Source organism: Setaria italica, chromosome V (assembly GCF_000263155.2).
Source record: "Setaria italica strain Yugu1 chromosome V, Setaria_italica_v2.0, whole genome shotgun sequence".
NCBI classification, from domain to species: domain Eukaryota; kingdom Viridiplantae; phylum Streptophyta; class Magnoliopsida; order Poales; family Poaceae; genus Setaria; species Setaria italica.
Genome location: NC_028454.1, coordinates 36,331,139 through 36,343,550, shown reverse-complemented (window position 1 = coordinate 36,343,550; position 12,412 = coordinate 36,331,139). Strand labels below are relative to the sequence as shown.

General features: G+C 45.6%; 1 protein-coding gene across 2 annotated transcripts; it reads right to left on the bottom strand.

The window, feature by feature from the left end:
- Nucleotides 1-4,111: 4,111 nt before the first annotated feature.
- On the bottom strand, nucleotides 4,112-7,466 carry LOC101783940 (cathepsin B-like protease 3). Of its 2 annotated transcripts, none has more exons than XM_004969838.3 (12): nucleotides 7,259-7,466; nucleotides 7,078-7,180; nucleotides 6,708-6,785; nucleotides 6,545-6,625; nucleotides 6,305-6,461; nucleotides 6,162-6,166; nucleotides 5,994-6,068; nucleotides 5,764-5,889; nucleotides 5,126-5,344; nucleotides 4,681-4,794; nucleotides 4,554-4,589; nucleotides 4,112-4,468 (listed from the first exon to the last, which is right to left on the bottom strand). In XM_004969838.3, exons 2-12 carry the CDS (start codon nucleotides 7,138-7,140, stop codon nucleotides 4,340-4,342), a joined length of 1,083 nt encoding a protein of 360 aa, XP_004969895.1. In that variant the 5' UTR covers nucleotides 7,141-7,180; nucleotides 7,259-7,466; the 3' UTR covers nucleotides 4,112-4,339. The 2 variants fall into 2 exon arrangements, with proteins under 2 accessions (XP_004969895.1, XP_004969896.1); XM_004969839.4 differs by having other exon boundaries at nucleotides 7,078-7,186; nucleotides 7,259-7,400.
- Between the last annotated feature and the right edge of the window lie 4,946 nt (nucleotides 7,467-12,412).

The following is a 12,412-nucleotide window of genomic DNA, read 5'->3' as shown; positions in this document are numbered from 1 at the left end:
CTGGGACGAAGTAATGGCCGGAGGCGCAGCGGCGCGACGCACCGCGCTGCGTTTGGCCAAGCGGCCGGCAGACAGCAGCTTCGTACCGTACGTCGGCGCCGGTCGGCACGGCGAGGTGCACTGCTCCGACACGCGCGTACGCGAGTACGTCCCGCCCGCGCGCCGCGGGCCGGGTGCCCCCACGCGCATCGGCGCCGACGGGCTCCGATCCGGCTCCATCTCTCCATGCGTTGCATGGCCCCGCGCGCGGACCGGGACGCGGCCTCTTTTTCGTGCGTTGCATGCATGTGACGCAACGTCTCACCCATCGCCCGACCGATCGATCGGTATTTACGGGAGCCGGGGGACCTCCTACGTGGGCTCAATCAGTGTGTGTGCCGCTGCGGGTTTCGCATTTAATAATTTGCAAGACGCCGGATCAGCTCATCGGCATCCTGTAGTCAGTCAGTTCCATCTCCGGTTGCTGAGATGAGACTATAGCCTCAAGAATCATGATGAGTTCGTTACGTATGGGCATGGCCTGTAGTGATGAGAGCGTTGTGTGCCGATCTGAGTTTGAGGATCGCGTTGCTGCTTCTTGTTTAGATCAGCCCGAATAACACTGCGTGCTCTCGATCTCTCCAGGAATATATGCAACACATGCGTGACGTGGATCATAGTAGCTTTAGTTTTCCCGTTACCTGTTAGTACCAACAGCAGCTAGCTCCGTTTGGGGTGCCTTGTGTGAGTTGTCATGTTACCGGGTCGATGATAGTCTGACGACCGCAACCAATTTCTTGGCCTATCCTATAACCCTTTTTCTCTAGCCATGTTGTGTCTTTCTTTTCTTCTCTCTAGCTAGGTAGCTGGAGCAGTAGCTAAAAGGATATGTGTTCTTCATCAGGCAACTTACGTCGTGATAGTGCTGCGGGATGAAGTGACAGCGCGAGATGGCGCTCACATGGCAGTATCTCCGTGGAGAACCTAATCTGATCTCTGTCCTTGTCCGGTCTTAAAGCAGGCCTCCTTGGATGCGGACACAGCCTATCTGGCAGGTCCTGGACTGATGTGACCCTACTACAGTCGCAGTATCACCAAAACAGTTGTATAATCGAGCTGCCTATATATAATCAGACTACGCGAGGTTAGCCAAACTGGTTTAGTAGGGGAAAAAACGCTTGCCTACAATAATGCACACGGCGTGTTGCATCATCCGCCGCTGCCCAGCTACTGTGTGGCACTAGATCAAGGTCAAATCGACACCGGAAGGGAAGACAGATAGCGACATGGATAGAATCCTAGAGGCAGGTGAAACTGGAACGACACCAGAATCCGATACCGCGAAAGCAGAGCTGGGAGCAGTATTTTTGCAGGCAAATCGCAAGTTGCAACGGTTTTAACGGCCGGCCAACCGACACGCACGCGACCGGGGTGAGTCACCGCGGGCGCTTCGACGCGCACCACGCCAGGCCGCGCGGCATCGCGAGTTTCACGGTGCAGTCGCATGCACCGAACGGTAGTAGTAGTACGTGGGGCACGGCGCGGCGGCCGTGCGGCTCGTGCACGAGGGGATCGCGTAGCAGGCGGGCGCCGAGATCCGCAGCGGGGATACGCCTGTCCGGTCAGCAGCTCGCCGCTCATGCGTACGCCGCCCCGCCCCGACCGCCTCGGCCGCGGGGGGTCCCCCGCGCGTGGGATACCCAACTGCTGAGTAGGATCGGCTCGCGGATCGCCTCGGCATGTGTGTTGTGGGGCGTGGTGTTTGGCGCCGCGCGAGGCCGGCCGGGCGCGGCGCGCACGGCACAGGTAAGTACGTACGCGCGCTGGGCATGTGCCCCGGCCGGTTGGGCGCCGCTTGTTTGACCCGCTGGATAGGAGCTAGCGACGGGTGCCGCTGCCGGGCTACGGCATCTTGGACCGGCCATAACAAGGCGCGGCGTGACCGGCGGTTGGGGTGGGGGATGATCAGGTGGATGGACCGGCGGGTACGGTGCCACGGTGGTGGTGGCCGTTGCATGCGTGCAGGTGGTAGTGGTACCGAGGTGGCTTTGGCTTTGCATTGGGCCGGTGGTTCGCGGCCGATCCGATGATTTCAGGATCGCTCGGTGTCGCTGGACGGCAGGCGGCTACGCTTTCCGATATCATGTGCTAGAGCTAGCTGCTGCTGGGCTAACCGGCTAAGCGAAGGAAATTAAAGGGCACGGGAAAAATAACGGGCGGATGGATCGATCAATGGTGCCGAGTTGATCGTGCATGCATGGGACCGTCAAGCGTCAAGTGGTCTGCACTGTCGAGGCTGGATGCTGAGAATGGGTGCTCGATCATGTGCCTAAATTTTTGAAATTGGTCTCTGTGGGGATGATCCGGCAAACTGTATGTATACCGATGCGTCTATGTGACAGTATCTTCGCAGCCTATTCGAGGAACCGGTTGAAACGGTTACTCTGTGTCTGTGACAGTGCATGAATGTTACTATATTACACATATACTACCTCCAACGAAGAGTAGTTAGGCCTCCTCCAATGATATCATATAATTAAAATACAATATTTTATCTAGGTGGAAGAGGGAGAAAGAGAGGATCAAGTATTTCAAGATTACTGGTACGTGGATTCATTTATATTTTAAGCTATGTACTAAGAGTTAATTATTGGACAAATTGTCTCTTATACCATTTTTTATTGCTATGAGCTAGTGGTTGATTCTAACCGCTGGAGAAGACCTTGCTATATTATAGTTAGTGGGGTTAAGATTCCATCGTATACCTGTTTGAGCCTTGGTTGAATAGCTGAAGCCTGAAGCTTATACTTCGTTCTAATGAAGTTCCAAGCTCTAACACCTCCGAAATCAACTGCAAAGTCTTTAAATTTCACTAAACTTCGTCCCAAATACTCCTGATTATCTTTTCAATTTATAAATTTAGAAAAGTTAACATAACTTGCAATTTGGATCGGAAGAGTAGCACAGAAGGATGGTTTGTACTTCATTTGAGAAGATCGTTCCAGAACTTGCTGGATCTATCATAGTGCTACCGAGCTAGGCCTCCTTAACTGCCACTATAACTACCATACATGATCTGGTAACCATATGCTGCTGCACCAAAATGCAGCAACCACCGGCAGCCGATGATCAAACTTGGATTCGTTTGCCTTGCTCTCGCCTGCTGCAGCCTTCAGAGCAAACATGTGCGCGCAGCTCTAGGACCCGGCTGTTGTACTAAAACAACCGGCTGCCATTTGTACCAGAGGAATCAGCAATAACTGTAAATGTGCCACTCTCCAACTTGCAGGTCACGCGCAGTATAAAGAAAGAACAAGTTGGCCTCCTGTGCTGGTGCAGAGCATCACATTTCGGAGATATCATGTCACAGAAACCGAGATAACCCAAAAAATAAAAAAAGGTCAGTAATATACTAATATATGTCCAACAATGTACAGTTTGAGTTAACAGCGGATGGATACATATGCTGCGGCGGATGTTCTCTCTTTTCACAAAAGTATAGGGTCAGGGTGGATTATACAGGAAAAAAGAAGGGACGTAGGTGAGTTGTAAGGTTTTTTACGATGGAACTTGCTCACCCGGTTTTAAATTTTCAACGCGGCTGTTCGTATTTTTCTAAATTTATTTTAAAATTTAACTGGTATTATTTTTTCAAAATAGGAAATGAAAAGCAAAGTTTTGAGAGTTTATTGTGAACAAAAAGAGAAAAGGCTTGTGTTGTCAGCCCACGGTGGCCGATTTGAATCTGTGTGATCGGTCGGCCCAGGTTATCGCTAATTTAAGCTAGTGGGCAAATTTTAGTTTCAGATGGCAAATAGACCAATTTGACCTTATGCAGGGGCGAAGCTACGTTGAGTTTGCCTGATGCACATGCACCCGGGAAATTTTTTTTTACCACTAGTCACACTCATATTTACCATATACTGCCATATATTTTTGTACGCTTAAGTCCTTAAGCGGTGCACCACTGTAATTTTGAAGCTAGCTTCGTCCCTAACCTTAACCTTATGGAGCCAGAGGTCGCAGCAGAGACTGCTGTTATGGAGACTGAGGTCGGAGCCTCCTCGCCTGCTTGCTGAGAAACCATCCACAGTAATGTCATGTATTGTAGTATTAGTTTGCACTCCATCAGTTATTCAGCAGGCTTCTTATTATGTCTGTCTGTCGATCAATTACACAGGCTTCTTATCCAGTATGTGCTACATATCAATTGATCACTTCGATTCAGAACAGGAGTTGCCATCTCAGCAACCTGCCAGCCTTGCCAACGTGCTCATGTACACAATACTCCAATTTCATCAGCTATAAAAATGCATAGCTATTGTATCCGATGATACTTCAGATTAGGGCAGCAACCAAATCAAATTACAGCTGTTCCAAAGGAGCCGCCGTAGTTTCCAACCATATTCTTTCCCGATGGCATTCCAGCAACAACGTCCTCTTCGATGCCACATTCGTTTCTGCCTCGAATGATCTTGAAGTACCCGTCCTGCAAAGCATTACCGATTGCTCAACACATGATACTGCATTTCAAATAGTCATTTGGGTAAGCTAGGTATTCGCCAGAAACTTACATCACCCCAGCCTCTGTTCCACTGATTTGCAAGAAGCTGAAAAGCAGAGAGGATGAAACAAAACAACTTAGGGACTGGCCTCATCGTTTGACAATGCACATAATAATATGGTGATCCAACAGCATACCCAGTAATCTTCTCCGGCGTCACTGGTTCCCCATCCAATCAACTTGACGGCATGGCCACCCATCATGCCACCGGTAATGTGCTTGTATACTCCAGATTTGTAGTGGGCGAAGTCCTGAGAGATTTTTGCATTGTCAAATCAGAAAAATAAAAGTGAATCTGAGCCACTTTTCACTCAGATAATATATTTTCAAAGACTTAAAAATGTTCTCAAACCACAGTACTGTCTATACTTGATCCGTTTGTTTGGTTGGTACTCTTTCCCTTGTTCTGGTTTTGTCCTGTTCTTCCTGAGCTTTTATTTAGATAGCCTTTCTAAGATTTTGTATTTTGTATTTTTCCTTTCAAAGTAATACACCCCATAGTCCTTGATAGCTACTACTAAAAATTTGTTGACAACATTGGTACAATGCATGGAAAACTTGAGACAAGAAACTGGACATTACCTCATAAACAGTGAAAGCAACTTCTACAGGGCCATTTATGTAGACCTCTGACATTATGTCATGTGGATCAGATTTTATTCTGTACGCATTGACACTGAAATGCTTCTTTTCCTCCCAAACTTGGTTCCGCACCTTGCATTTCTTTTCACACACTGGTGTAGGATAAGCAGGTTCGCATCCAGGATGATTGCAACCGACCTGATCAAAATATGGATCGCACTGCAAAAGAGTGTAACTGTTGGTCTTCTCTGTGTATAACAGGTTGAAAGTTTCCTGATCATTCATCCATTTCATACTGTGTTCTATGCTATCAATACAAAATGAAATCATTACATTTTTTAACTCAAACAGAGTAACTTTCCTGGACTCAACAAATAAATATGCTGTGTCTTTACCATGTTGGGAAATTTTTAGAATTAAGCATGACAATGGATGATTACAATCTGCTTATACTACTGCCTTGCTGTCCTGGGAGGAAAAAGGTTATCCTAGTTCAAATTTACGCTATAATATTTTAGCATGGTTTAGTCAAAGCTTGCATTAGTAATTGATGTACCATCCACATAAATTTCTTCAAAGAACTAGGATTACTGATGGAGCATACACAGGCAGTTAAGTTGTAGAGAGTAGGCTAATACCTCGTCAGTGACAACACCATTTTGAACAAAGTAGCGCCATGCCATGATAGGATAGCCTCCATCACAACCATCACCGCACATAAAACCGCAGCATGCCAGTAGGTCATTAACTGACAGTGAAATGTTCTGCAAGAAAAAGAAACAATAGCTTATTCATGCAAGAAAAGGACCAATAATGCTAGTTTAATATCAACAGTATGAGAATACCCATCTCAGTTATATTTGCTCACCACGTTCATATGAATGCAAAACCGATCCTGGAGGCACTCTACAGCACCAAATGCCCAACAGGAGCCACAATGACCCTATCATTGTCCACCAAAGATAAAAGAATACGATGAGCATCTTGCATCGTTCCGTACGGCGTTTAACAATTTAAGTTATTGTGATAAACTTACTTGATCTGCTCACGAAGACCAGTGTCATACAGGATTGGTAAATTAATAAAGATGAAATGAGGTGTGTCAGTACATTCATCAGGGAACTAAAATAGATTTCAGGCTGAAAGGGAGTTAGCATTGAGTTGATCAAATAAACTTACCAAGTATGTTCCCAATTGTGCTACAATGAGACCACTTAGATCTGGCGTCGAACTCCTTTGGAAGTTTCAGTGATCTAGAATAAGTTTTGGCAGGAACATCAGTCAGCGCATCCCGTGGTGTGGGCTTCACTCCAAGGATATGCTTAAATTGTGCAATCTGCAGGAACAGTGATGGTTTCATGGTCAACAAGCGGGGAAAAGATAAAATGATGAATGCTTTATGCATGCTATTTCACTTACAGTATAGTTTGCAAAGTAAGGATTGTGTGCAGCCGTCCACCCAGCATCAGGATGCTTGTTGACCGTCTGTATGATGTCCTTCTGCGACATGCAACACCATGAGCAACTACAAGAGATGATGTGGGTTCAGTGGGAGAAAGGAAAAGAAGATTAACAGAATGACCTGGATGATTCCTATGGAATTGTCTCCCTCCTCAACCCCGAGATTGGAATTTGGGATTGGTTTTACTGCTCTGACTACCTGCACATCCATGAGTTGATGAAATTGCAGAAGTAGATAGAACTGTCTGTCTTGCTGGCTGCAGTGCGTTCAGGTCTTACAAGTACGGTGTGGTATTTCAGTACTCGAGCAACTAAATTATTCTATGTGTGAAGCAGATCTGTGCCAGAAACAAAGGATGGAGTCGACTGGGTACTTTTAGCGTTTGGTTATTGCCTTTATTGGTGTTGTGCAGTAGAATATATATTTCAGATGGAGATGAATTATTAGAGTCGGAGAGAGCCGAGGAAGGGAAGAAAGAATAGGCTCGGACCTGCGGGGCGACAGCAGATAGGAAGAAGAAGAGCAGCAGCTGCTGCTGCAGTGTGCCGCCCATCTTCTTGTTCTTGTCGATCCTCTTGAGTTGACGGCTCTCCCTGCAGCTTGCATAAACGAGAGATCAGGTATTGGATCGAATTGAAAGAGGAAGAGGAGCCCGGATCTTCGATGGGTACCTTGTTGCTTGCTTGCTGCTCCTCCTTCCCCGCGGCGTCGGAGCCTTGTGTTTATATTTAAGTATCGCAAGCAAGAGATTGCTTGGATTCAGCTCCTGCTGTTGACGCAAACCAACGATTGACGGAGAAGAAAGGAGGAAAGAGATAGCGGTCAAAAGCTGCGGCGGGGATAAGGGGCGAGGTGCAGGTGGGCCAAGCTGGGCCAGTTTGATAGCTGATGGGCCTCGCGCTAACTTAGCTTGCACGAGCTTATTAGCGCAGAGAGAGAGAGAGAGAGGAAACAAAGGTTGCACTCTCAGTAAAAATCTCGGTTATTTTTTATCCGAGATTAAACTAAGGTGATTCTCATTAAAAAGTTTATCCACGAAGAAATCTTTAACGGTATTACAAATTCGGAATAAAAGAATAAAAAAGAATCACTTTTAGCCACAGAATCATTTCTCTTGGAGAATCAGCTCTATGAATCATTTCTCTTGGAGAATCAGCTCCCATAGAGAATCAGAATTAGGTGGAGCTCTACCAAACGCACCCTATATACATGCATGCATTTTCATGATAAAGCCTTTAGATTGCAAACTTATATTCTGGTGAGTTAGATTAGGATTGATTTCAATGGTATGAGACTTAGAAGCTAGCCATTACTTTTGTGTTACCTTTGTTTTGCTAGCCTATACTATCCATGCATCGTGATTTTCTTCATTGGAAAATTTGCAAACCTCGCTGGTAAACCTATATATATTTTTGTGATTATCTTCCTTGTCTACAACCTATTAAGATGAGTATGATTAAATTTTTCTGAAGTTGTTTTTATACCCACTAGTAGCAAACTTTTACTCACTTTTCATTTATTTTCCATGGTCTTTTTGACAAGTCTTAGTAATTTCAATAGATCTCTTAATTTGACAATATTTCACATATAATGTTTTACTAGGATTATTTTTACCTATCAAGCTTCACATAAACCTTCCACTTTCATATATGAGTAGAATAAGTTGAAAATAATCAAGTATAGGCTTGAGTGACAGGATGAGATGAGTATTTCTTAAACTTTTGCAAGAGAATCTCATTTATGTTGGATATGCATCTTTTTGAAAAGTTCTTTAAGATGAAACAAGATAAGGGTCTGAAGTTCACTTAAGATTGAAGAGCATTGTATTTTATTGTTGTCGGGGATAGATCCCTAGTACCACAAGGAAGGAAGAAGATTGACTCTTAGAATTCCTCTGTAATTCTATTAGGACTCATACCCAGTAATCCTACTAGACTCCTGCTGGTAATCCCGCCCCCTGGATCCGTAGGTCAAAACCTTATAAAATCACAATACAGGACCAAATCCTCAACACCAAATAACATCCAAGCGCAGGACGCAATATACAACACCCCAAATAGGACGTAGGGTATTACGCTATTCTGGCGGCCCGAACCTGTATAAATCTGTGTCTCGTGTCATCGCTTTTACCTTTGAGTTACAGGTTTGGCGACCCCCACCAACCAATCTGCTACCTCAGGATAATCGGGCGCTAGATATGGGTGATCGTCAAGATCATCAGGCGAGCTTGAAGCATCTCATTTTCAAAATCAATCTACTCGACGCGAAGTAAGTCACCGAGTTCCAAGTCGAAGCGGATACGAGAAACTTGCGGGAGATCAATCGGTTGTCGGCTCGTCTGCATGCAAAAAGCTGCAGCACTGGTCGCACTGCTATAGCTGATCATCCTCCGTGGCACCGTGCGTCGCTCAAGAATGATGATCCGCTACTTCTCCATGCTCATGAGAAGGAAAAATACTGGCGGAATTATTTTTCCGTCTCCGAGTCGAAGTCACCGACGATGCATCTTAAGCTAATTTCCTCCGGTTGCCAAATCCTATACTAAAGCAATGAAAGCCAATCAATATTCCATCTACTGCTCGTGTGCGGATCGAGGAAACTATCAGCTCGAGTACTCTCCGTGCAAGGCTACTTTTTGGATTTTCAGTATATGTACCAGAACAGCTTCCTCTTCACTACACGTACTCAAGAAATGCACGTGGGACTTCAACATGCATGACTGTTCTAGCTTCACCAGAACGCTCGGCAACACAATAGTGACTACCTAGAACTTCTCATCTTGACTACAAACTAGTGGAGGTTGGGTTACATGTGATCAAGAACTAGTCGGAATCAACTCTGACTAGTCAGCTTCATCAAAAACCGTCGCGACTTCATCGACAATCGTCACGACTTCGTCGGCATTCATCCACGAATCAAGCTAAGTCACTTTTTAAATTATTTTATATAATTTTTCCGGCTTGTTTTTCGCATGCAGGGCAACGTGCCGAGTACTTTTTTGTGTACGCCTCTGGATGGAAATTACCCTCCAGAGCTACACTTTGCCAATTATTCCTGGGGCATGTTAACCGACAACCATGGGCTAAGTACATCGAATTACGGAGGCTATAGCCACGGGTTTTGTGCACTGAGTTCCAGAAGCTCCGCCAACAGGGGCTACGGCTACGAGTTTGGTGCACTGAGTGCTGGGGGCTCGTAGCGGCTACACCCTAAGGAGGCACAAATCTTATGCGTGGCAACACACGCTCTCCTCGCCAAAAGCAGAAAAGTCTCAATGATTACTTTACGCGCAATCACGTAGTCTTTTTGTCGCAATGCTGACTACTTATTTTCAATGTCTTCTCTTAACGGTTGTTAATCTACTCGAGTAGAACACACCTCAATTCGTGAAAACCTCGGATTTTCTGTCATGCCTAAACGCTAGGACGCGAGACAAAGATCTCCGTAGCAGTAGTGCCAATACGCGTACACAAGACAAAGATCTCACACCCAGTGGCAATGGCTAAATAGGGACTGGGAGCCTAAACGTAATAGGCTGGAAAAATATGGTTGAAACAAGAGCATGACACACAACATTTACATTACTTTCATCAATGGATAAATTTCAGTAGTTTCAAATTATACAAATATGCTACATAATGTATGCATCTCTTTTTGCATGTCAAGTTTCAGCGACGACACTCTAGGACTCTCAGAGTACCTCTAATGGCTCTACTAGCTCCCACCTCGAGGGCGAAGTGCCAATTACTACATGGAATATCTCCAGTGGCTCAGCTAGCTTCTAAGCTCGGGAGCTAAGTGCCAAATAACTATTCGGCGTGGTTCCTACTGCTTACCTGGCGCATAAGCTCGGGGGCTGGATGCCGCAAAACTACTCGGATGATGACTTGCGTGAAGATTAAAAACCCTCGGATTGATTATTTAATCATTTCAAGGCTTGGGGGCTGATAAGCTACACCCAACAGTTGATTTTTTCAAGGTGAAGAAAGAAGATTCATGATTTTATTGACTCTCAGCCTGATTCTTTGATTCAACCTAATGCTCGGGGGTACTCCATATAGAGTGTGACTTTCGCCGCCCTCCATATCATATCCCAAAAATGAAGATTACAAACCAAGACGATGTATGTACTTGAGCACACCATAGCCTCATGGCAGTTTTGAGGAACTTTGAAGATTTAACCAGACAAAGTAGTCGAAAATCACCAAAACTACTAAGCGAGGATCTGAAAAGTACTCGAAGGCTGCTACACTCAACTAAGAAGCGCTCAGGGGCTTGTCGGGGATAGATCCCTAGTACCCGCAAGGAGGGAAGAAGACGGACTCCTTCTTAGGATTCCTCTATAATCTTACTAGGACTCCTACCTTATAACCGACTAGTAGTCCCGCCTCCTGGAGTATATAAAGGAGGGCAGGGGTCCCTAGATCTGTAGGTCAAGATCTCATAGAACCACAACAGAGGATCAAATCCTCAACACCAAACAACACCCAAGCGCAGGACGCAATATACAACACCCCAAATAGGACGTAGGATATTATGCTACTCTGGTGGCCCGAACCTATATAAATCTGTGTCTTGTGTCCTCGCTTTTACCATCAAGTTCCAGGTCCGGCAATCCCCCGCCAACCAATCTGCTACCTCGGGATTCCCCTCGGTAGGTTGCTAGGTATAAAACACCGACAATTGTCGCTTGTTCTTTATTGCTATTCTATGTTCCATAATAAAAAAGGGATAATTCCATATATGCCATTACAATTTTCAATAATTTGAAAAATACCATTGTCAGTGACTGAGGTGGCTCCCACCTGTCAGTGATACAACCGATCGCAATGGTATGAATCTAACTAGTCCTGAAAGCTCCCACATGTCAGTGACACAACCGATCGCAATGGCATGAATCCAACTAGCCCTGAAAAAGAAGCCGGCCACAACTTGAAATTTACTGCTAAACACTTAAAAGAGAGCAATATATCTTGTCATGTATAACTAAGTGCATGGATGATATTGGAAGGCAACACTGATTTTTTTAAAATAAGAATTGGCTTACTCGAGGATGAGCAAGGTTTAAGCATGGGAAGATTGTTGACGCTCACTATTAACTAGTATTTTCAGGCATATTCTTATAATAACCCACCACTTGGCACCTAAAATAACCCCAGATTCACATATGTGTTATGTTTTGGACCAAAGGAAATACGATATAAATGAAGGATTATTCTACAAGTTGGATTTGGGCCTGAACTTTGGATATTGGAAGGTCCAAACACGAACATTGAACGGCATGCCCGCAGGAGGAGCTGAAACTTGCACGGACCATATCTTCCTCATTCAAACTCTGATTGGAGCGAATTTATAGGAAAAATTGCATGGCTCGACGAGATCTACAACTTTCATATAAAACACCCGAGCATTGGAGATCAAAATAGGGCAGGCCGATCGGTCTATGGGGGTCTAGGCTGATCGGCCTAGCCCGTTTTCAGCTCCGTTCGTCGCCCCCTTTCACCAGGAGGAAGCCCGTGACTTCCCTAGGTTTTTTTTCTCCAGATACTTAGCCTCTAAAGCACCCCAACTGACGCCGCCAACTATAAATACCAAGGAGGGGAATCAAGACGAGTTTAGATTTAGTCACTGCCGTCACAAGATGAAAAATAGGGATTAGATCATATCACCGCAATGACCAACGCCAGCAAAGGGCAAGAGGCGCGAAGAAGCCCTCAAGCCGATCGGCCTGAGAGCCCGAGGCCGATCGGCCCAGGGTGTTCTTGCACCCCCTCGCCGCTCTCAGGCTGATCGTCCCAGGGTGTTCTTGCACCCCCTCGCCGCCA